General features: G+C 45.2%; 2 protein-coding genes across 3 annotated transcripts; both read right to left on the reverse strand.

Annotated features, from left to right (window-relative positions):
- Positions 1 to 6: 6 nt before the first annotated feature.
- sp2 (sp2 transcription factor) lies at positions 7 to 11,055 on the reverse strand (the record flags this gene model as incomplete). The annotated part of the gene is given in 10 exon segments (XM_024014023.2): positions 7 to 32; positions 35 to 82; positions 572 to 626; positions 628 to 775; positions 831 to 1,002; positions 1,284 to 1,569; positions 2,310 to 2,507; positions 2,806 to 3,507; positions 9,734 to 9,810; positions 10,958 to 11,055. Coding segments are annotated over 10 exon segments (1,782 nt in total), but the record flags the coding sequence as incomplete, so codon positions are not given.
- A 3,788-nt stretch (positions 11,056 to 14,843) lies between these two features.
- On the reverse strand, positions 14,844 to 21,869 carry socs7 (suppressor of cytokine signaling 7). 2 transcript variants are annotated; one of them, XM_024014033.3, is made up of 9 exons: positions 19,939 to 21,869; positions 19,564 to 19,625; positions 19,309 to 19,413; positions 18,437 to 18,568; positions 17,639 to 17,787; positions 17,171 to 17,339; positions 16,220 to 16,348; positions 15,887 to 16,022; positions 14,844 to 15,550 (listed from the first exon to the last, which is right to left on the reverse strand). In XM_024014033.3, exons 1-9 carry the CDS (start codon positions 21,465 to 21,467, stop codon positions 15,430 to 15,432), a joined length of 2,532 nt encoding a protein of 843 aa, XP_023869801.1. In that variant the 5' UTR covers positions 21,468 to 21,869; the 3' UTR covers positions 14,844 to 15,429. The 2 variants fall into 2 exon arrangements, with proteins under 2 accessions (XP_023869801.1, XP_023869802.1); XM_024014034.3 differs by lacking the exon at positions 18,437 to 18,568.
- Positions 21,870 to 25,003: the final 3,134 nt, after the last annotated feature.

Raw genomic sequence — 25,003 nt, forward strand, 5'->3', positions numbered from 1 at the left:
TATGTGTGTTTTGTCATGCTTCGTGAGATGGTGCTCCTCATGAACCGTTTCTGACACTGGTTGCACTCGAAGCGCTTGTCTCCTGCAAGGAAAAGACAGAAATAATGAGTGGTTTAATTTTCCTGCATAAACAAACTATGAAAGAGCAATACAATCCTTCTCTGCTGAAGGGAATCTCTGCAACAAATCTGAGTGCCTGCTTGAGTCCTGAAAACTTAAGCAAAACTTAACATACTGTATGTTACTGTACTGCTTGAGTCCTGACATGTGGTGAACACAATGGTGTATCAGAATGATTTGGCGTATGGAGTATTGTCGACTGACTTGTGTAACTTTGCTGTGTACGTACCTCCTCTGTGTGTGTCCTGGGTGTGTTCAGTAGGTGGAAAACATTTTGAAAACAGGGACGGTACTATCTGAACTTGTCTAATAAGAACACAGGATTGTCATTATCCATTGCAAAAACGTTTTGCTACGGTGCTCTTTACTGAACAGAATACCCAGTGTGTTGGCAGACTGACCTACACTCATCCTACAGTGTGTATCAGCGTGTCTCCTGCGGTGGACAGACCTGTGTGTGTCCTGGCGTGCCTCTGCAGCTCGTCGCTGCGCGTGAAGCGTTTGCCGGCAGAAGACCCAGTTGCAGACGAAGGGCCGCTCGCGGTCGTGCAGGCGCACGTGGGCCCGGAGGAGTGACGTTTTCCGGAACGTCTTCTCGCAGCCCGGGATGTGACAGATGTGCTTCCTCTTCCCTACCTCGCCGGGCCTGCACACCAACAGAAAACAAACTTAACTACACTATATATACACAAAAGTATGTGGTCACCCAGGAGTCCTTACAGTTGGGGCAGGTGCAGGCCATGCGGCGTTTCTTCTCCCCAGGCTGGCCCTGCAACTCCAGAGCCAGAGTCTGCTCCATCTGCACCTGGTGGCCCTGGGAGGTCACGCCGCCCAGCTGGAGGGCACCGCCCTGCACCGTCTGCACTGTCAGGTGCTGCTGCCCTGAAAGAACAGTAGAGAAACTTTAACATATTGCAGATGAGTAATAAACATATATTGTACATATATAAACATACTTTACACAGACATGCCCACACACACATACTGACACACACATGCAGGCCTCCATTAGCTTGCTAAAAGTCCATTGGAATGCAAACCATTTTTAAAGGAAGACAGTATGGAAATAGACAGGATATGGATATGCCCTTGTGGATTTGGATACGGACAAGCACTTTTTATATTTGTCACGAACACAACAGTACACACACACACACACACACCTCCTGCATTGGTGATGGTGACGGGCACTCCTTGCACCTGGACCCCGTTGATGTTTATAGTCTGCACGGCCTGGCCCGCTGAGGAGAGCTGGGCCGCGTTCAACGCTATCATCCCCCCCGCCGGAGCTATTTTTGGTAGGGTCCTCTCCTTCCTGCCCCCCGCCAGTGTTCTCTTGGTGGCCCCCACGGACGATAGGGTGGTGGTGACCATGCCGGAGGGCGTGGAAACTGTGGTTTCCTGGAGCTGCACAGTCTGCCATTCGCCTGATGCCGTTTTGATCAGCAGCTGAGAGGAGCACAGGGGTGTCAGACTAACATGGAACAAGTCTGTCAGATTAGGACACATTTCTGTATTAAAGGCCCACTTCCACTTCTATGGTTTCATTACATTTCAGCTGTTTGGAAAGCGCATGTGCAATCAATCAAGACTCAATCATGGACACTCTTACTKACAGTTGTGGCTGCTTCGCGTGATGTATTGTTGTCTCTAACTTCTTGCCCTTTGTGCTGTTGTCTGTGCCCAATAATGTTTGTACCATGTTTTGTGCTGCTACCATGTTGTGATGCTACCATGTTGTTGTCATGTGATGTTGCTACCATGCTGTGTTGTCTTAGGTCTTTCTTTATGTAGTGTTGTCTCATGTCGTGATGTGTGTTTTGTCCTATACTTTTATTTTTAATCCCAGCCCCAGTCCCCGCAGGCCTTTTGCCTTTTGATAGGCCGTCATTGTAAATAAGAATTTGTTCTTAACTGACTTGCCTATTTAAAAAGGTTACATACAAAAACAAAAAAAAAACATGTGGGTAGCCTGGAGTGAGTGTAGAGAGGTGGTGTGCATGCAGCACCTGCAGGTGTTTTGTGTGTGTGAGTGTGTGTGTGGCCTGTGTGCATGACTACATTGGCAACTTCTGACTGACCTATCGACAAATCACCTCGCATCCTAACTAACTACTCTGAGTAACTCCTATATCTGTCAGTTTGCTGAGAGAGCTACATTGATGATCTCTAACAACTTGTGTGTGTACCTGAGTGGGCTCTGGCTGCAGGCTGGGTGCAGGCTGTCTCTGGGGGACCTGAGGCAGGGTGGCGGAGGCGGCCTGCACCACCTTCAGGGCCTGCTGGGGGATCTGGACCACCTGCTGCTCCTGTTTCTGCTGCACCAACTGCACCAGCTGCTGCTGGCCCGACCCGGTGTTCTGCACGATCAGGAGCTGGTTACCCGCCTGGGGAGAACACCGAGAGAGCAGCAATGAGACACAGACCTAAATCTGTCCAACACTTACTCATACAGGGACCCCAATACTGGAGGTTGAAGGGGTGATAGAGTAGGATAACCCTCATGTAAAGCATAGCACTTTGAGTTTGAGAAATACAGATGAAATCATTACTCATTTACATTCACTCACAAGCATTGTAGACACATTCAGTAATTAGTACCCATTTGTAGCCCAATCAAGCAAGTGAACTAGTCGACAAGTCATGGTTGACCCCACACCAAATGCAGCAGAACAACAAACATACCTGAATAATATTCTCCCCGGCTTCTAACAATATCGTCTCCATCTGCTCGGGGGGCGGAGAGGTGGTCTGTGGTGGAGGGGCTGCTGCCACCAGCTTCTTCCTTCCTCGTCTGCCCTTCGTTGGAGGGGGAGGAGCTGCCGCTGGCTCCTCTCCGGTGGCTACGTTGAGGGGCAGCATGAGCCCGCTGGGCAGCCGCACCACGTTGGCTGCATTGGGTTTCCGTCCCCTGGGGGACGGCTTGATGGCCACCGTCTTCTGTGGGGTGATGGGCGCGGTAGCGGGCTGCGGCTGGGGAACCGTCATGGGCGTGGTGATGATGGCCTGGTTGGTACCCGGGATGAGCTGGATCTGTCCGCCCTGCTGCATCATCTGGATGGTCTGTGTGCCTCCCAGCTGCGGCATCACCTGGTACTGGATGTTGGATGTTTGATTCGAGCGGCCAGGGCTCTGCTGGATGGTGAGGACGATGGGGGTGCCGGGGCTGTTGGAGCCCAGGCCCGCTGGCAGCTGGATCACATTTCCTTTAGCGGACAGGAAGCCCAGGTTTTTGGGAGGGGCGGGGGCGATGGGGGCGGGCTTGATGGGGAGGAGACGGCGAGGTTGGGGTTGGGCAGGAGGGGCGCTGACAGGGACCTGAGCGGCAGGGGGACCAATCTTACTGCAGGTGGCGGCCAGGAGGGCGAGTGGGGAGGGCTGGGAGTCCTGTACAGGATAAGAGAGAGCGAGAGAGAGAGAGAGAGAGAAATGGTTAGGGGTGGAACAAGTCGGACACAAAGGATTTACTGCTGATACCAGACCCGGGCGAAATCCCCGTCATTCGCATGAAGAAGCGACGCCGTTACAGGGGACACAGGTCCGGGTGCCTTGTGAGAATTCGTCGGTGAGTGGGTAACCTCCTCTACCATCCGTCCTATTGGCCAACGTCCAGTCATTGAAGAATAAACTGGATGAGCTCTGTTCAAGACTATCCTACCAACGGGACATTAAAAACTGTAATATCGTATGTTTCACGAGTCGTGGCAGATCGACGACATGGATAATATCCAGCTGGCTGGGTTTTCTGTGCATCGGCAAGACTTAACAGCTGCTACCGGTAAGACAAGGGGTGGCGGTCTATGTCTATTTGTCAATAACAGCTGGTGCGCGAAATCTAATATTAAGGAAGTCTTGAGGTTTTGCTTGCCTGAGGGTAGAGTATCTCATGATAAGCTGTAGACCACGCTATTTACCAAGAGAGTTTTCATCTATATTTTTCATAGATGTCTATTTACCACAACAAACCGATGCTGGCACTAAAACCGCACTCAACGAGCTGTATAAGGCCATAAGCAAACAAGAAAATGCTCATCGAGGGGCGGTACTCCTAGTGGCCGGGGACTTTAATGCAAGGAAACAAATCCTTTTTACCTCATTTCTACCAGCATGTTACATGTGCAACCAGAGGGAAGAAACAATCTAGACCACCTTGACTCCACACACAGAGACGCGTACGAAGTCCTCCTTCGCCCTTCATTTGGCAAATCTGACCATAATTCTATCCTCCTGATTCCTGCTTACAAGCAAAAACTAAAGCAGGAAGTACCAGCGACTCGTCCAATACGGACGACTGTGATTACGCTTTCGATAGCCAATGTGAGTAAGTCCTTTAAACAGGTCAACATTCACAAGGCTGCAGGGCCAGACGGATTACCAGGACGTGTACTACAAGCATGCGCTGCGCTGACCAACTGGCAATTGTATTCACTGACATTTTCAACCTCTCCCTGAACGAGTCTGTAATACCTACATGTTTCAAGCAGACCACCATAGTCCGTGCCCAAGAACACCAAGGTAACCTGCCTAAATGACTACCAACCCGTAGCATTCACGTATGTAGCCATGAAGGGCTTTGAAAGGCTGGTCATGGCTCACATCAACACCATCATCCCAGAAACCCTAGACCCACTCCAATTTGCATACCACCCCAACAGATCCACAGATGACGCAATCTATATTGCACTCCATACTGCCCTTTACCACCTGGACAAAAGGAACACCTACGTGAGAATGCTGTTCATTGATTACAGGTCAGCGTTCAACACCATAGTGCCCTCAAAGCTCATCACTAAGCTAAAGACCCAGGGACCAAACACCTCCCTCTGCAACTGAATCCTGGACTTCCTGACGGGCCGCCCCCAGTTGGCAAGGGTAGGCAACAGCACATCTGCCACGCTGATCCTCAACACGGGGGCCCCTCGGGGGTGCGTGCTTAGTCCCCTCCTGTACTCCCTGTTTACCCACGACTGCGTGGCCAAGCATGACTCCAACATCATCATTTGCCAATGACACAATAGTGGTAGGCCTGATCACTGACAACAATGAGACAGCCTATAGGGAGGAGGTCAAAGACCTGGCAGTGTGGTTCCAGGACAACAATCTCTCAAGGTGATCAAGACAAAGGAGATGATCGTGGACTACAGGAAAAGGAGGGCCGAGCACACCCCCATTCTCATCAACAGGGCTGTAGTGGAGCAGGTTGAGAGCTTCAAGTTGCTTGGTGTCCACATCAACAACAAACTAACATGGTCCAATCACACCAAGACAGTCGTGAAGAGTGCACGACAAAACATATTCCCCCTCAAGAGACTGAAAAGATTTGGCATGGGTCCTGAGATCCTCAAAAGGTTCTACAGCTGCAACATCGAGAGCATCCTGATTGGTTGCATCATTGCCTGGTATGGCAACTGCTCGGCCTCCGACCGCAAGGCACTACAGCGTGTAGTGCGAACGGCCCATTGCATCACTGGGGCCAAGCTTCCTGCCATCCAGGACCTCTATACCAGGCGGTGTCAGAGGAAGGCCCTAAAAATTGTCAAAGACTCCAGCCACCCTAGTCATAGACTGTTCTCTCTGCTATCGCACAGCAAGCAGTCTAGGTCCAAGAGGCTTCTAAACAGCTTCTACCCCCAAGCCATAAGACTCCTGACCATCTAGTCAAATGGCTACCCAGACTATTTGGAGTGCACCCCCCACCCACCCTTTACACCACTGCTACTCTCTGTTGTCATCTATGCATAGTCACTTAAATAACTCTACCTACATGTACATACTACCTCAACTATCCGGTTCCCCCACACATCGACTCTGTATTGGTACCCCCCTGTATATCGTCTCACTATTGTTATTTTACTACTGCTCTTTAATTACAATTTGATTTGAAACACAAGAGACCAGCAAAATTCATAAAAGGTTGTGGTGGCAGTAGAAGGAACAGCGACAACAGGAAAAACCTTGGTACTTTAACACTAATATATGGTAAAGAATGCAAGCGACTTCAATGGCTAATTTCTCTGAACATAGGAAAAAAAACATCACCCGATTCTCACACACAAACACACACTTCCCACTCCTCTTTCTACTCAACTAGTCTAAAAGCCAGTTTTATTGCTTCTTTAATCACTACAGTTTTCAGCTGTGCTAACATAATTGCAAAAGGGGTTTCTAATGATCAATTAGACTTTTAAAATGATAAACTTGGATTAGCTAACACAACGTGCCATTGGAACACAGGAGTGATGGTTGCTGATAATGGGACTCTGTATGCCTATGCGGATATTCCATAAAAATAAAAATCAGCCGTTTCCAGCTACAATACAGTTGTGGCCAAAAGTTGAGAATGACACAAATATAAATTTTCACAAAGTCTGCTGCCTCAGTTTGTATGGTGGCAATTTGCATATACTCCAGAATGTTATGAAGAGTGATCAGATGAATTGCAAAGTTCCTCTTTGCCATGCAAATGAGCTGAATCCCCAAAAAACATTTCCACTGCATTTCAGCCCTACCACAAAAGGACCAGCTGACATCATGTTAGTGATTCTCTCGTTAACTTCTTATGAATGGGGGGCAGTATTGAGTAGCTTGGATGAATAAGGTGCCCAGAGTAAACTGCCTGCTACTCAGGCCCAGAAGCTAATATATGCATATTATTAGTAGCTTTGGATAGAAAACACTCTGAAGTTTCTAAAACTGTTTGAATGATGTCTGTGAGTATAACAGAACTCATATGGCAGGCAAAAACCTGAGAAAAATCCAACCAGGAAGTGGGAAATCTGAGGTTTGTAGGTTTTCAAGTCTTTGCCTATCCAAGATACAGTGTAAATTTGGTCCGATTGCACTTCCTAAGGCTTCCACTAGATGTCAACAGTCTTTAGAACCTTGTTTCAGGCTTCTATTGTGAAGGGGGAGAACATAAGAGCTGTTTGACTAAGAGGTCTGGCAGAAGGCCATGAGCTAAATCATGCGTGCGGCCGTGAGAGCGAGCTGCGTTCCTCTTCATTTCTAAAGACAAAGGAATTGTCCGGTTGAAACATTATTGAAGATTTATGATAAAAACATCCTAAAGATTGATTCTATACATCGTTTGACATGTTTCTACGAACTGTAATGGAACTTTTTGACTTTTCGTCTGGACTAAGGTGTGCCTGCCCCTCATGAATTTGGATTTGTGAACTAAACGCGTGAACAAAAAGGAGGTATTTGGACATAAATGGACTTTATCGAACAAAACAAACATTTATTGTGGAACTGGGATTCCTGGGAGTGCATTCCGATGAAGATCATCAAAGGTAAGTTAATATTTATAATGCTATTTCTGACTTCTGTTGACTCCACAACATGGCAGGTATCTGTATGGCTTGTTTTGGTGCCTGAGCGCTGTACTCAGATTATTGCATGGTGTGCTTTTTTGAAATATGACACAGCGGTTGCATTAAGGGGAAGTATATCTTTAACACAGGTGTGAGTGTTGAGGAGGACAAGGCTGGAGATCACTCTGTCATGCTGATTGAGTTCGAATAACAGACTGGAAGCTTCAAAAGGAGGGTGGTGCATGGAATCATTGTTATTCCTCTGTCAACCATGGTTACCTGAAAGGAAACACGTGCCATCATCATTGCTTTGCACAAAAAGGGCTTCACAGGCAAGGATATTGCTGCCAGTAAGATTGCACCTAAATCAACCATTTATCGGATCATCAAGAACTTCAAGGAGAGCGGTTCAATTGTTGTGAAGAAGGCTTCAGGGCGCCCAAGAAAGTCCAGCAAGCGCCAGGACCGTCTCCTAAAGTTGATTCAGCTGCGGGATCGGGGCACCACCAGTACAGAGCTTGCTCAGGAATGGCAGCAGGCAGGTGTGAGTGCATCTGCACGCACAGTGAGGCAAAGACTTTTGGAGGATAGCCTGGTGTCAAGAAGGGCAGCAAAGAAGCCACTTCTCTCCAGGAAAAACATCAGGGACAGACTGATATTCTGCAAAAGGTACAGGGGTTGGACTACTGAGGACTGGGGTAAAGTCATTTTCTCTGATGAATCCCCTTTCCGATTGTTTGGGGCATCCGGAAAAAAGCTTGTCCGGAGAAGACAAGGTGAGCCCTACCATCAGTCCTGTGTCATGCCAACAGTAAAGCATCCTGAGACCATTAATGTGTGGGGTTGCTTCTCAGCCAAGGGAGTGGGCTCACTCACAATTCTGCCTAAGAACACACCCATGAATAAAGAATGGTACTAACACATCCTCCGAGAGCAACTTCTCCCAACCATCCAGGAACAGTTTAGTGACGAACAATGCCTTTTCCAGCATGATGGAGCACCTTGCCATAAGGCAAAAGTGATAACTAAGTGGCTCGGGGAACAATACATCCATATTTTGGGTCCATGGCCAGGAAACTCCCTAGACCTTAATCCCATTGAGAACTTGTGGTCAATCCTCAAGAAGCGGGTGGACAAACAAAACCCCACAAATTCTGACCACCTCCAAGCATTGATTATGCAAGAATGGGCTGCCATCAGTCAGGATGTGGCCCAGAAGTTAATTGACAGCATGCCAGGGTGGATTGCAGAGGTCTTGAAAAAGAAGGGTCAACACTGCAAATATTGACTCTTTGCATCAACTTCATGTAATTGTCAATAAAAGCCTTTGACACTTATGAAATACTTGTAATTATACTTCAGTATTCCATAGTAACATCTGGCAAAAATATCTAAAGACACTGAAGCAGCAAACTTTGTGGAAATTAATATTTGTGTCATTCTCAAAACTTTTGCCCACAACTGTAGTCATTTTCAACATTAACAATGTCTACACTGTATTTCTGATCAATTTGATGTTATTTTAATGGGGGAAAAACAGATTTTCTTTCAAAAATAAGGACATTTCTAAGTGACCCCAAACTTTTGAACGGTAATATTATATATTAGAAACGTTGAAGAAACAATACTCCAAGCAGCAGCTCCATACTACTAGTTAGAGCTAGAGAACTGATACTGTATACTGGTTGTTGGGGTGGGCTTGGCGTGGGGGGGTCCGTGGGTGGCTTTTGATAATTTTATTGGATTCCTCATGTCTTACTCCTTGTTAGGAATAATTATGGTCATAATTCGATGTTAGGTACTATAATTATTGAAGATATGAATCTTATAAATTAAAATGGCCAATTTGGGTGCCATCATTCGGCTTTACTTCTCAGATATCAAATTATATTGCAACAAAATGTTTCAGGACTAACTACAGAAACGATTTCTGAACAATCGGAGATGGTGGGTGTCAATGCTCTTTCTTGTGCTTTTTGAAGTGGAGTGACTCTTGTGCAGCAAAGCTTGGAGAAAAAGTTTTTTTTTTTAAACAAATAGAGAGTTATCATGAATTTCACACAGCCCTAGGTGGAACACAGTTTACATACAGGAGGTTAAGCTACATCTCACCATTGGCAACCAATAAAATACATAAACTGCAAACTTCATGATTCACAATAGGATGGCATTGCTGGACTCAGTATTCAAGCTTTAGTCAAATAATGAACCCCTTGGTTACTTTTAAGACACCACTGCGTGATATTTACACATCCGAGAACTACCGAGGACAAGCAGGAAGTAGTCTAGCTGTGACTCACTTGAGAGGAAGTGGCAGAGGGCTGGAGATACTCGCTGGGACTGACAGCAACAGTGGTGGCCATACTGTCCTGTTGATCTGCAACATACATGGAAACACACATTGCATATACTGTAAATAGTCTAACACATTTCAAGTACCAAAAATAATGCAGGTCACTGTCAATACGTCTGCTGCAGAGATTCAGGAAATTATTAAATCCGAGGGAGCTGTTTTGCCCTAAACGCATGCAAAGGTATTCAAATAAGACACAGTACACAAAGGAAAATGGGCACTGCAACTCTAATTGATTAGTTGTGCCTGGCTAGCTACCACCCGTGAATGCCAGTCACATCAGACTTTGGTGTAAATTGTAACCTTTAATCCGTACTAAAAGGGCGGGTCTATGCCAATAAAAGATAGTCATACTCATGCATTGCCAACTACAACTCCTCGTCTACGAAGTACAGAATTAAAAGTCCCTAAAAAAGACAGTATGCTAGCTAGCAAATGGGCACAGCAGAGGGCTACTACTACTTGTGTACAGTGAGTTGGTGACTACTGTATTTGGCTGAATTCTCACGCAATCTCACAAATAGCTCAAGCATGATAATGTATCGCGAGAGTATTAATACAAAAATTGGACTGTACAAATAATATGCACTGTGGATTATTGGGGTCAATTGCAATCGTGACCAATGTAACTGTCTCTTTAAAATCTGATATTTCATGCTTAGAATTTTTTGGGGAGCGCGGCCTGAAAATAGCGCCGCCATCAAACGTACACAGATAGCTTCTTGCAAGCGAAATGGTTTGCTGGCTAACTGGCAGTCAGAAATGAAACAATTAGCTAGCATTGCAAATACTTTCTCGTGCAGCTGACTTTTCAAAGTGAGTGGAACAGACAGCCCATTGCGATACGTGCATGTGGAATTTGTTTTAATGTGAAATATCGAAAATGATTAGCATCAATGTATAGCTAACGGTAGCTGAAATTACAAACAGGATTCAGCTTTACTGGCTAGTATGCTAAGCTAGATACGCGTAGCAAATCAAACTCTTTGATACTGGAAAAAAAGGCAGCCCTTTTCCGGAAGTGCATAGCTGGCTTGCACAATGCTCCTACTCAACCTCAAACATAAGGAATTTCCAGCACAAACTGTTCGATGTGTTTTCTTTAACACAGACCAAATTGTTTTACGAAGTACAATGTAATATAAACACCAATGTTTTAATTCCTACCCACCGCTCATGACGAAACTCGCTCTCCGTGAGCCTTCAAGAGCAAGCCCCTGGAAGATTCCGCCCACGCTCATGGACCAATCCACGCGCTATTGTTGAATGAAGGATGCCCAGGCCAGCCAGTAGACACGAGCTCTCAATGTGATTGAAATTCTATTTAGCCAATGAAAAACCTGAAACCTCACACAACCGTCGATGGACGCTATTTTAACCAATGGAGTATATAGATTATGGTCAATGGGGTGGGTTTTAAGGGAAAAGGTGGAACAGGCAAAGGGCCTATTATAATGGTTTTACATTTAAATGACGTCTATAATGTCCAATAAGAGCTCTATGGGACAAATCGGTCAAACTCAGAATGACATCCATTTTGATCAATGAGCTTGTTTTAAGCCATTTGATTCAGGTAATACCTGCGACAAAGCACAGATACAATATGTTATTAGAATGGATAGGCTATACTCAGTCTGTCATAGTCAACATAAGGCTTACGGATGACGAGGTATGAAGGCAGTGCTGATAAGGGCACAGGGCAAGCTGTTACAAACTTGTTTCTGTCACTCAAACTAAATTACAGCTGATCTGTAGTGATGTAGATCCTCAGGTAATCTATAGTAATAACATGTGCATGTTTTCTAAATACTCACCTACACCTATGTGAATATCCCAGTCATTAGTCATCTATTACAGGTGTAGTAGCTTGATCATTGAGTGCATGCAAAATAGGCTTATTATGCACGATGATCAAGCTTGCAAAATTATGTCTAGGGGAACTATCAGATGTGTATTTCTGCTTATTAAAACATTATAGTACCACTTTACACTAGCACCTGGTGGCCTACCATTTTTAGTCTGATTTGATATATGACATGGATAATACGCCTATAGAGCAGGGGTATTCAAGTCTTACCCTACAAGGTCCGGAAGCCTGCAAGTGTTCTGTTCTACCTGATCATTCATTTTACCACCTCGTCTAAATCAGTCCCTGATTAGAGGGGAACAATGAAAACAAGCAGTGGAACTGGCTTCAAGGTCCAGAGTTGAGTTTGATGTGTATAGAGTATGGGCAAGAATTTGAAACCAGTCGGCAACAAAAGACCAGTTCATGGTTAGGGTCATTTCCATTTCAACACAATCAGTAAAACAATTATACAAAAAATTCAGCTCAGATTTGAAAATATAAAATTATTAAACCCTTAGTGTAGACCTGCTGGGCCTTCTTATCCAATTTCCTATTTCAATGTATAATCACAAACCCATTTACACAACTGGATTCTCTCTATAGAGGCAAATCACCAATACTGCTGGCATAGTTAGATGTCAAGTTCATGTGTTGTCCATCCATTAAGTTGGCCCCCAACATAGGAGCATGTGTGTATGAGCAGTCCTTGTTCTCCTAAAATCATCCTTCGTGTGTGTGTGTGTGTGTGTGTGTGTGTGTGTGTGTGTGTGTGTGTGTGTGTGTATGAATAGGATAACAATGAAAAAAGGGCTATGAAATAAGCATATGTTTGGTAGGGGGGAACTAAAAAGCAAAGCAGTCAAAATTACAGGATGAGTTGATGTTTTTGTCATGTGCAAGTGTTTAAAACTATTCTGTGTTAAGATTGACATTGCCTTTATGCTTGTGCGTGCTCATTTTTTTTTTTTTTTTTTTTTTTTTTTTTTTTTTTTTTTTTTTTTTTTTGGCTTTTTTTTTTTTTTTGGTCCCGACGACTATAACAAGGGTGTGTTTGTCATTGGTGGTTTAGTTATCAAGGTGTACTGATAGAGTAAAACATTTGACCTTGATGCTGTTTACACTACTACTTAATTATACATCAGTCTGTATGGATTGAAAGGGCCATGTCTCATCATTACGCAAAAACACCACACAGGGAATGACATATACTGAGTGACCAAACTTAGATCAACTTCCAAAGTTGAGTTGCACTGTCCCTCCCGCCTCCTCATGAAGGCCTGCATGTGTGTGTCAGTGGCATGTGTCACTATGTACAGTTGAAGTCGGAAGTTTACATACATTAAGTTGGATTCATTAAAACTCGTTTTTCATCCACTCCACAAAGTTTCTTGTTAACAAACTATAGTTTTGGCAAGTCAGTTAGGACATTTACTTTGTGCATGACACAAGTAATTTTCTCAATAATGTTGACAGACAGATTATTATTCACCTATAACTCACTGTATCACAATGCCAGTGGGTCAGAAGTTTACATACACTAAGTTGACTGTGCCTTTAAACAGCTTGAAAATTCCAGAAAATGATGTCATGGCTTTAGAAGCTTCTGACAGGCTAATTGACATCATTTGAGTCAATTGGAGGTGTACCTGTGGATGTATTTCAAGCCCTACTTCAAACTCAGTGCCTCTTTGATTGACATCATGGGAAAATCGAAAGAAATCAGCCAAGACCTCAGATTTTTGTTTTTAGACTCCACAAGTGTCATCTTTGGGAGCAATTTCCAAACGCCTGAAGGTACCAGGTTCATCTGTACAAACAATAGTACGCAAGTATAAACACCATGTGACACACGCAGCTGTCATACAGCGCAGAAGGAGACGCGTTCTGTCTCCTAGAGATGACAGCGTATATCCCCAAAAAGTGCAAATCAATCCCAGAACAACAGCAAGGACCTTGTGAAGATGCTGGAGAACAGGTACAAAATATATCTATATCCACGGTAAAACGAGTCCTATATCGACATAACCTGAAAGGCTGCCCAGCAAGGAAGAGGCCACTGCTCCCAGAACCACCATTAAAAAGCCAGACTACGGTTTACAACTGCACATGAGGACAAAGATCGTACTTTTTGGAGAAATGTCCTCTGGTCTGATGAAACAAAAATAGAACTGTTGGCCATAATGACATCGTTATGTTTGAGAAAAAAGGGGAGGCTTGCAAGCCAAAGAACACCATCCCAACCGGAAGACGCGGGGTGGAAGCATCATGTTGGGGGGTGCTTTGCTGCAGGAGGGACTGGTGCACTTCACAAAATAGATTGCATCATGAGGCAGGAAAATATGTATATTTGAAGCAACATCTCAAAGATATCAGTCAGGAAGTTAAATCTTGGTCGCAAATGGTCTTTCAATGGACAATGACCACAAGCATACTGCCGAAGTTGTGGCAAAATGGCTTAAGGACAACAAAGTCAAGGATTATAGTGGCCATCACAAAGCCCTGACCTCAATCCAATAGAAGATTTGTGGGCAGAACTGAAAAAGTGTGTGCGAGAAGGAGGCCTACAAACCTGACTCAGTTACACCAGCTCTGTCAGGACAAATGGGCCAAAATTCACCAACGTATTGTGGGAAGCTTGTGAAGACTACCAAAATGTATGACCCAAGTTAAACAATTTAAAGGCAACGCTACAAAATACTAATTGAGTGTATGTAAACTTCCGACCAGTGGGAATGTGATGAAAGAAATAAATAAAAGCTGAACTAATCATTCTCTCTACTATTATTCTGACATTTCACATTCTTAAAATAAAGTGGTGATCCTAACTGACCTAAGACAGGGAATTTTTGGGGATTAAATGTCAGGAATTGTGACAAACCGAATTTAAATGTAAACTTCCGACTTCAACTGTATGTGTGGATTGAGGTGTGCATTACCCTCAGAACAGCCTCAATTCGTCGGGGCATGGACTCTACAAGGTGTGAAACGTGTTCCACAGGGATGCTGGCCCATGTTGACTCCAAAGCTTCCCACAGTTTTGTTAAGTTGGCTGGATGTCCTTTGGGGCGATGGACCATTGTTGATACACACAGGAAAGTGTAGAGCGTGAAAAACCCAGCAGCGTTGCAGTTCTTGACACACCGGTGAGCCTGGCACCTACTACCACTTTACTTCAGTCAATTAAAAATGATTGTGCAAAAGAGGGAAGCCATATYTTTTCTCTTTTACTGAAAATGCTGAGCCTGTGGCCAGCTTAGGGTACGGAGGAACAGAATGATGAGCAAGTTACAATCAGGGATTTTTTGACAWTTAAAACCAACAAACAAAGATCAACCATGGCCTCCTGTGGGCCAATTGGAGTCCACAACAACCCTCATAGCAACAGGAGGGAAGAAAACAAGGAAATTATGTAATTGGAAAAAATAGTAGTACAAATGGACCAGTGCATCAACTTCAGTTCATAGGTACAGTGAATATCTGTCTAGGGATTGATTCAAAGTCTAGGTTCAAGTTGTTGTTTTTTGTTTTCAGGTTGTTACAGGCTAGAAGAGTCCGTTCTCCAGTCCGTTCTCAACGAGGCTGTGTCCTTTTTTGTCCCTGCCCCATGTGTGCACTCCGTATGGACAATTATCCAGCATTGCACTACTGTCCCTTTCTACTCTCATTGGCCAAAGTCAAGAGAAGGGCTAGGTCATCTGGATCCCTTTGACTGCAGCCGACTGGATTCACAGGGTGCCGAGGACTTTGATTGGCTGATGCTGGAAGACTGGCAGACCAGCAGACACCTCTTCCAGTTACGTCTGAGACTCGGCCTCTTGTTCTACTCCAGCCCCTGGTCGAATGCTCTTGATTGACAGGTACATCTCTTCCTCTGCATCATAGTAGTAGAACTTCCTCAGGTACATGATCAGTGGTCTGGAGAGAGAGARGTCAAATGCAAAAAGATACCTTTACATTATGTTTAGCATGCGAGGTAGTATTCTCTCTGTGTATAACACTCCGTAAAAGAAAGGAAACTGATGAGGATGATGATGGATTGCATTAAAGTACAGCTGCTACATATAGCACTTTTCACTTGGTCTCAAAGCACATCATCCATGTCTAGTCTGTCAGCAATCAAGGATTATTTCCTTGATTTATTTATTTAGACTAAAATAATATGCTGAGGCATTTCTGTCAAAGCTCAGGAGAGAATGCAAGGTTAAAATGAATGACTAAATAAATATTTTGATAAATTGAGTATGGCAGTACTTGGGCAGCGGCAGCTCCTGGATGTGGTCGATGCGGACCATCTGTCGGATGCAGAAGCGGCAGAGGTGCTGCAGGGACTTGACATTGCTGAACCGGGACACTGGGTAGAGCAGCTGCACCGGGGTAGGGGGGAGCCCTGGAACATACACACACATTCGACGCACACACACACACACACACACAAATGAGCACAAACAACCAAATACAGATGCTCGTAACCTCTCAGCAACCGTGTATGCTATGCTTACTGTCATTCCAACCACTACACTACGTGGTAGTTCACATAAACATCTAATTGGTTAGGCCGTGTAGGAATGGGGGCCGTTTTTTTACCTGGCACACGTGATCGCAGGAAGTAGAGGAATTTTCCATTCTTGGAGTGCATGATGGCTCGCTCGATAAACTCCACCACAGAATGACATCGGTCCTCAAACTTGGGGTGACACCACAAGCTGAATGTCCCTATAGATGGAGACATGGAAGGGACACACATCTTAAGGTTACACCGAACACTCACACGTACATACCATTTAAAGGGGAATGAAATAGAACCTTGTGGTACCACTTTATTTAAGTGTTCAGGTATAATGCTTTATTACTTGTTATAGGCACGTATTATATCATATGTCATGTATCAAACTTGTTTTTCTCAACTACCCCGTGGGTTGGGTGGCTGATATGTGCAGTATGTGTAAAACATAAATATAATTAACTGCATGCTTTCTGTCTGTCATATATTTACACTGCATGATGAATGTGTCTGTCTGTGAGTAAATCCTGTTAGAAGTGCTTCATGCGTATGCCATGTATATTTGCGAGCATGTCTTTGTCGTTCACCCACTTTGTGTGCGGGTGACTCACCATGTTGCTCTGTGTGCGTGTGTGTGTCTGTGTGAGTGCATGTGTGTATGTGCCTGCCTTCGTGTGTGTGTATGTGTGTTAATAAACATACTGACTGAGTGAGTAGCTACAACATTTATATTTGTGTGATTGACTGACTGTGTGCGTTTCTGCGTATTTACAGTACACAGGACTCACCTCTGTAGTGTTCCATGCGGCGTGTGGTGTGTGTAACTCACCTCTGTAGTGCTCTATGCGGCGTGTGGTGTGTGTAACTCACCTCTGTAGTGCTCCATGCGCGTGTGGTGTGTGTAACTCACCGCTTGTAGTGCTCCTATGCGTGTGTGTGGTGTGTGAACTCACCTCTTTAGTGCTCCATGCGCATGTGGTGTGTGTAAACTCACCTCTGTAGTGCGCCAAGTGCGTGTGGTGTGTGTAACTCACCTCTGTAGTGCTCCATGCGCGTGTGGTGTGTGACTCCCTGGGAGCGGAAGCTGAGGCTGAGGATGTAGCGGGGGTCAGAGCTGTCCCTCACCAGGAACGCCCCGTCAGGCTTCCCCTTCAACTTCATCTCTGCATCTTCCCAGTTCATAGGGCCCCAGTACCAGCCACACTGGGGATAGACATGTAGGTGATTATGAACGAATATCATAGAAACATACACACAGGCACAAACGCACACACACACACCATCCGTAGAATCGAATATAAACGTAGAACTGAAGGAATGTCATGAGGAAGTTATCATCAATTAACGGTTTGTTATCACACACCCACTAACACCAAGGCAGTTATCATCAGTTAAATATTTGTACCTATTTGTTAGTATGTAACCCAATCGATTAGTAGTGAGTCTATATTCAGTCAATATGTATGTGTATTTGCGAGTGTCATTGAGTGTGTCGCAATTACCTTTTCCAGCTCTCTCAGACTAGCGGTGAAGTTGCTGGCCTCAGGCCGCCTCAGAGGACAGAGCCTTGGGGGCGGGGCCAACCTGGAAGAGGGAGGAGCTGAGAGGAGCTGTGAAGAGGTGGAGTGAGGCAGGGCCCGGAGGAATGCATCTGAAACAAATAGAGAAATATTCAGTTAGACASAATGATATGAATGTGTAGCCCAAACCATTGCATTTGGTATAAATGGGAGTTGCAAGAAAGTTCAAGTCACACGCATAGATCTCAAGTTAGGACTTGTTACTAATAGATGATAACAGTGTTCAATTTGAGCAAGACTGCTTAGACAGACCAAGTGCCACAAATACTAATTCTCAAGGCATATAATAAAAAGATTAGACAAGCATTGGTTCGCGACAGCACACCATGCACCTTCACGATTCATTTCCACGCTGACTGGTCTGTATAGTCTTTCCTGAATACAAGCACTTACAGTATTTCACCTGAGGGAAATGATGCAACCTTCACCACAACACGCAAGTGTCACAACACATCACTCTACGAACTTAGGCATTGGCCGACAGGCATATAGGTTTTATGTTACATATATATTCACAACTGCAGATGTTATACATGTTTATGATTACTGATATATTCACACATGTTTATAAATACAGCGTTATAAATATATCATATTGGTACTGTTTTGTATTATGGTCTTTTCAGAGTCTTAGCTCTGGCCATTACGTGCTCTATCACGACACCGTCCGCCCGTTTGCCCCATGCACAGCTCCCAGCCCTCTGCTCTCTGGTGTCTTACCATTGAGGCTGATACTATGCTGGATGGTGGCATGGGAGGGATGAGGAGGAGGAAGAGGCAGGGGGAGGGACTGTAGGGAGGCCCCCATAACACTCACTAGGAAAGGACCAGGCTGCGGCCCACCTATGTCATCTGGAACAGAGCAGGGGGGGAAGGGGGGGTTTCAGACCAGGGAGGGGTCTATATCACAGGCTTTCTCAACTCCGCTCCTCTGGACCCACTGTGATGTGAAGTTTTCATCTCAACCTTTTTTTGTACTGTTAGTTTTTTTATACATATTTTTATTTTTATTTAAATGTACTCCTTGAAGTATTCTAGGGTAATTAACAGATCAAAACGACATCCRATGTCATTTTATATTTGTAGGTTGCCAGAAATGGGTGATTCAACGTGACATTCAGTAAATTGGTTTGTCCTTGTACCACTGCTTGGCTGAACATTCAATTCTGATAGGTCGAGAGGGTGGGTCCCCAGGATCGATGTTGAGAAACACTGGTCTATAAGGCCACAATACAACAGTCCCTCAGACTTATGGCTGTTGATGTGAGTGTTGCCGTGGGGATCAGAGATGGTGTAAAGCTATTAGGCTCTCCATCACCATGGAACAGAATGGGCATGTTTACATACTGTGATATAGCTTTCAGGAGAGGGAGGTAATACGGTGGGTATAGGACAGTAGGGTGAGTGAGGGTATGCAGGAATCATTTTTAGTGTTTGTGTTTGCCTACAGGTAGAAACATAGGCAAAAGAGATGCGTGCAAGTAAGGGAGAGACACAAGGAAACACAGAGAAAAATAGACAACTCTACAGAGACACACATGGAGAGAAAGAACAGAGAGAAAGAACAGAGAGAAAGAAAGGAGGTAAAGTACCTAATAGACTGAGACTTCTGCGTGGCGGAGGTGGAGGCGTGGGAGGGTGCGGAGTGTTCGCTCCTCTCCTCGAAATATCCACATCCACCAATGAAACAGTCTCACCTGCACCCAGAAATGGAAAGAAGGAAAGAGAAAGAGAGAGAGGGAATGTGAGAAAGGAAATGATAGAGAAAGAGAGTGATGCTAGTAAAGTTACGTGAGTTCTTGGACCAGAGTTTGCCTCCTCAGCCAAGAAATGGCAGAGCCCCTTACCAGTGAAAGGAGCAAAGGAAGCAGGAGAGAAGGCACTTTGGGCCCTGGTCATTCTGGGTTGGCTATGGCAAGAGAAAGACAGCAAAATAGGAATGAAATAMGTTATAGAGGGATGGAATATAGAGGTGATAGGGTGAAAAATAGATATTAGCTAGGTAGCCTAGATTTAGAARAAAAAAAAAARRWTTTKRAAAWWWKYYKRMMRKTWWKGGKCYWWWAWWWYCYKRWWRRAAAWWWTWWTWTTTWRGRWWRGSYYYWMMAWWWTWMCYKRSMMYKKKRWCMAWCAATAAATGAGTTGACMTCTATAGCCTACTATAAATTATAGGCATACAATCAGTAATTGCTCACAATGCTTAAAAGTGTGGAAGTCCTTACCTGTCCACGTCATGCTCCCCACCACTTCCACTGGCCACATCCATCAGACTTCCAGCGGAGGAGATTGAAAAGGCCACTGATGGCCTCTTATCCAGAAGGCTATTGGAACCACTACAGCTTTTAGTTCTGAAAAGTTTRCTCAGGCGTATTTTAAGTGAGCCCTTTCTGGACTTCCCTGGAACTTTTAGTGTTTTCTCTCCATCGCTTCCCCGACCGTTTGGAGTCCGGGGCRCACTGACGCACTTGTCTGCCCGCTTCCGGGGTGTTGATGCCTGGCTAGGGTTTGGACTGACAGGTCGGTCCGAGCTTGGTGTAGCCGCAGAGGCCCCAGGTATTTTCGACACCTCCGGATTCTGTTCTGTATCTCCCGGGCTCGGTTGAGTTGGGTTAGGTGCGTTTCCATGCAGGCTACATACTTGTKCGTCACCGTGCGCCGACGGACAAGGTTCTCCAGCCACCCCTTCCATCTGTCTGGTCAACTCTGCTTGAAAGCTACTGAGAGAAAATGCACCGGACATCTTTTGAACTCGACGTGCTCGACTTTCATCCGAATCGTCCTCCGGGCAGCCAGTGATACCCAGGCTGGCCACGTCYCCAGTCCCCAGCCCCTCCAGCACCAACAAAGCATCGCTAGTCTCAGTCGGGTCATCCCCATGCCCCATCCCCGCCGGTGCCGGCCCATGTGCACCCTGACACGAGCACTGGGGCATCTCCCCGTCCTTGAATAATATCTTGGGTACCGCGCCGAGCCCCAGCTCCCCGAATCTTCTGGCCAGGTCGAACACTGGGCCGTCGGGCAGTTCCCCGGTTGTGCACCCCCATTTCGACTCTATCATGGTGAGAGGATTGGATTTATCCGATAAGGGAGGCCAGTCTGATGGGTTGGTGATCAAACGGTGCCGATGACATAGCTCACCTCCCTCGATATCGGCAGCAACCGTGGATAATGCCACCCGGGGATGCAGACCCCAGCTCTGTGACAGATGGTTCTGCTGTTGCGCGTCGCCGGCGCTGAGCGTATTGTTATTGATGCCTCCGCTTATGTCGGAGACAGAGCCGGAGGTCTTGTCCAAACCAATATGTTCCYTCGACTGATTCCGACCGTCGGATTTACGGTCTAAAATCTCCTCACCATCCCTCAATATGTTCGGAAACACAAGGAGCTGAGGCCGTAAGCCGCCTCTGTGAGCGAACTCAAAGCCCTTGGCCTCCATGGCGTTGTGTGGAGGAGGAATAGACACCGACGGTCTAGTCGCCATCACCCCGGTGTCAGGTGCCGCCGTTCCGCCGCTCTGTTGTGCATTGTTCAGCGACGAGAGATGGCCGGAATGCGCGAGGCCTGTCTTGGGATCTCGGGAGAATTCCAAGCCCCCTTTCATGTTGCTATGAGCCAAGACCTCTTTACCGAGTCCTGTCACCACTCCACCCGACGACAGATTCCCATTCTCCTCGTCCAAGCGGTCATCCTCGGCCGCGGAAACCAGGCGCATCAAGACAAAATCGGGAGACATATCTTGCGCGTTGTTCATAATTATTCCTCAATTCACGAAAGGGAATAAACGATTTCAACGCTTCACATAGCTACCGCTGTTTGATGGATCCCCGTTGTCTTATAATAAAGAARGGCCAAAGCGCTATCTACCATAAATAGGCTACGAGCGAATAAACTATTTAAAGCGTTCTTTCATTATCGCACAGATAAGCGCCTACAAAAAAACGACATCCATTTCTATTCTAACGAAGACCGAGCGAGTGCACGCATAAATATATCCAGCTTGCTGTTGTAAGCAGGCGAACCCCGGGGTCAAACATACGGTCTCATTTGTTAGAATAAAAAGCCTCACAAGTCTGACCACTCTCTCTCTCTCTCTCTCTCTCTCTCTCTCTCTTTCTCTCGCTATCTCTATCTCTCTCCGGTTCCCAGCGAAGCCCCACCCGCTCCCTCACTTCCGCAAATCCTATGCGTTCTGTGTTCAGTGTGTCCCTTGTCTCCCTCTCCCTCCCCCATTTCTCTCTCCCTGTAGCGTGAAGTGATGAAAGAGAGAAATMAAATAAAAGTTTATTGGTCGCATACACAGATCTGCAGATGTTATCGCAGGTGCAGCAGAATGCTTGTGTTTTCTAGCTCCAACAGTGCAGTAATATCTAGCAATACAAAAAAATACACACAAAATAACACAAATAATTAATAATTTCAGAATGCTGGGCTACTTTGCAATTAGTGACTTGCATAGTAGCCTAAATATTACAACATCCAAATTGTTCCTATTATTGACATTGATTGGGGGAAATTAATTCAATACAAGACTATATTTGTTGTTGCTGAATTTTATTGATTGATGGCTGTATAATAGGCTATGGATTGATTAGTTGCAAGATTCAGCATGGTAATAACATCCCTAATAGCTTAGGCAATAATAAACATTTAGTATTCAAGGCCTATTTTGATTTCACTGCATGTCTTGGCAAAATATTGGATGACTTCAACAAATTAGTCCGTTATTTTCTCCAGTGCACGGTATAAAAATCTGACCACTTGTGCCAATGGCTGTGGGCAGTGCTGGGYACCTGATCTGCTCGGTCTGTTCTTGGCATCTCGCCGCCCAGTCTTCGCCAACTTAAAAGCTGTGTCAATTTCAGTTCAATTTGGCTCGGGAAGAAACAATTTAACATTGTGCTATTAAAGTGACTAAGGAAATTAGGGGAGAAAAATAATAAATAAAGATTCAGATTCTATTCTACTCCAGACTGTGCCACGTCATCAAAACTTCCTGGTCGACAGTCATTACATTTACATTTAAGTCATTTAGCAGACGCTCTTATCCAGAGCGACTTACAAATTGGAAAGTTCATACATATTCATCCTGGTCCCCCCGTGGGGAATGAACCCACAACCCTGGCGTTGCAAGCGCCATGCTCTACCAACTGAGCCACACGGGACCACATTACACAGGCCCTCACACTCTGTGACTGCACTTGATGTGACTGCACTTAAAAACATACATCTGGTGATTCAGCAATCCATGTGTCACTCATAAAATGTAATGTCAGAGAATAGAACAGGATGGAATATAAATTCCATCAATTCATTTGCAAAAGATAAATCATCAATGCATGGACGTTTATAATTAGACCTAACCATTTGACTTCCACTTTTAGCCTGCTATATCCTAAGGAGTTGCCTCCTAGACTGCACTCGTTGTTCCCCAATTGAAGTGATGAGACATGATTGGGGAATTCTAGAGCCTTCCATCAGAGCAAGAAGCACTGTCTTGAGCTTGACAACCTACATTTCAGCAATGCCTATCTCCCCTTGTTGGATACCCTATTTCAGATTTCAGGATGCTATCAATTTCCTCCACCTGTCATATACAAAACAGACCACCTTGCAGACAAAGGATGACAAAAGGTTTTCACCCATAAATCATGACTCATTCAATCCGTTGTAAAAATATTTTTATTTTTTATTTACATCTCTCAACCAGAAGGTGGTGCTACAGGCCACCAATGATGGTAAATCCACCGAAGCCCAGTTTAATACAAATGATCACCGTAGAATGGATGGACAGACATTTCATTCTTGATGAGTGCTAGCTAGTATGTAAACACATATATTTAAGTCAATGAGATGGTGCAGGGTAATGCATTATCATGGTCACAGATAATGTTTAATTCAAAAGCTGCTTATACAGGTAATGTTGGGCAGGGCTGGCAACACAAGGGGCTGAAAATGCACATATGCACAACTATAAAATTGCTTGCTTATCAAGGGTAATTTTAAACAGAGTCCTGATTGTGAGATTTGCATTGCCATTGAGTCCCGATTGTGAGTTTTAAATGGATGTATACATAAACACAGACTATGCACTGATCATTTGGTATCTTAACATTTACAAGCAGGCTTAATTCTGTATTACTATGAACAAACTCCCAACTACATACAGTAAAAGCACAGGCACATGTGAACACACAGAAACACACAGATTATACACACTTAAATACACACACACACGCACGGACACATACACAACGGACACATAACACACACACACGCACGCACACGCACACGGCACGCACACACACGGACACACACGGCACACACACACACACACACACACACACACACACACACACACACACACACACACACACACACACATCTGTGCAGCCTCATTGTCTTTCCCACACCACTGCAGCACCTCCCCTGCTCTGCAGTCCTGGGTGGGGGTAGGCGGCCCACAGGAATGGATGAAAATTCTCAGAAGCCCGTTGCCAGGCACCAAAACAAGGATGTGCCTGCATCAACAGAGCCTGGAGTTGTCTGCTCCATCACTGCGATATAGGAAGGGGTGGGAGGTGTCTCTCTCTCTCTCTCTCGCTCCCTCTCGCTCCCTCTCACACACACAAACACTCCCTCTCTCTCTCCTTCTCTCCCACCCTCCCTCCTTCCCTCATTCTTAGTGATGATGAATACTGAATCGTATGATAAGGGAGATTCCCATTTTATAGCCACACATGACGACACTCAATATGAATCTATCTCCACCTGTTCACCAAATAGACACCGGTAATCTATTTGTTAACACACATCATACAGCTGAAAGCATCATCATATCTATAGCATCCCTAACTTCCCTGACAGTGTGTGTCACTGTGTACATATTCCTGGATGATCAAAGAGCAGCCTGGTCCCTCATCCACTYTCCTGGTTGACCCCGCTGGAACACCAGGGGTTAATCCATCGAGCGCACGATTTTGATGGATGCCCAAATACAGGCGGATTAACCCTCATCCTGCATCATCCTCTCTCCTCTTTGCGCTGCAGACACACACGCACACACTAAAACACACACATAGACACACACAGACATACACAGCAGTCCCTGCCGCCAACAGATGTGCACTCTCATCACTCCACAGGCACAACAGTTACATTAGCATCTCCAGCAGCATACTGAGGGGGAATCACAGAAAGAGAGAGAGGCAGGGGCAGAGAGAGAGAGGGAGTAGAGGTTGAGGAGCAGGGGTAATCACCGTCAGTCAGAGAGAGAGAGAGAGAGAGAGA

Source organism: Salvelinus sp. IW2-2015, linkage group LG21 (genome assembly GCF_002910315.2).
Source record: "Salvelinus sp. IW2-2015 linkage group LG21, ASM291031v2, whole genome shotgun sequence".
Classification (NCBI taxonomy): Eukaryota; Metazoa; Chordata; class Actinopteri; order Salmoniformes; family Salmonidae; genus Salvelinus; species Salvelinus sp. IW2-2015.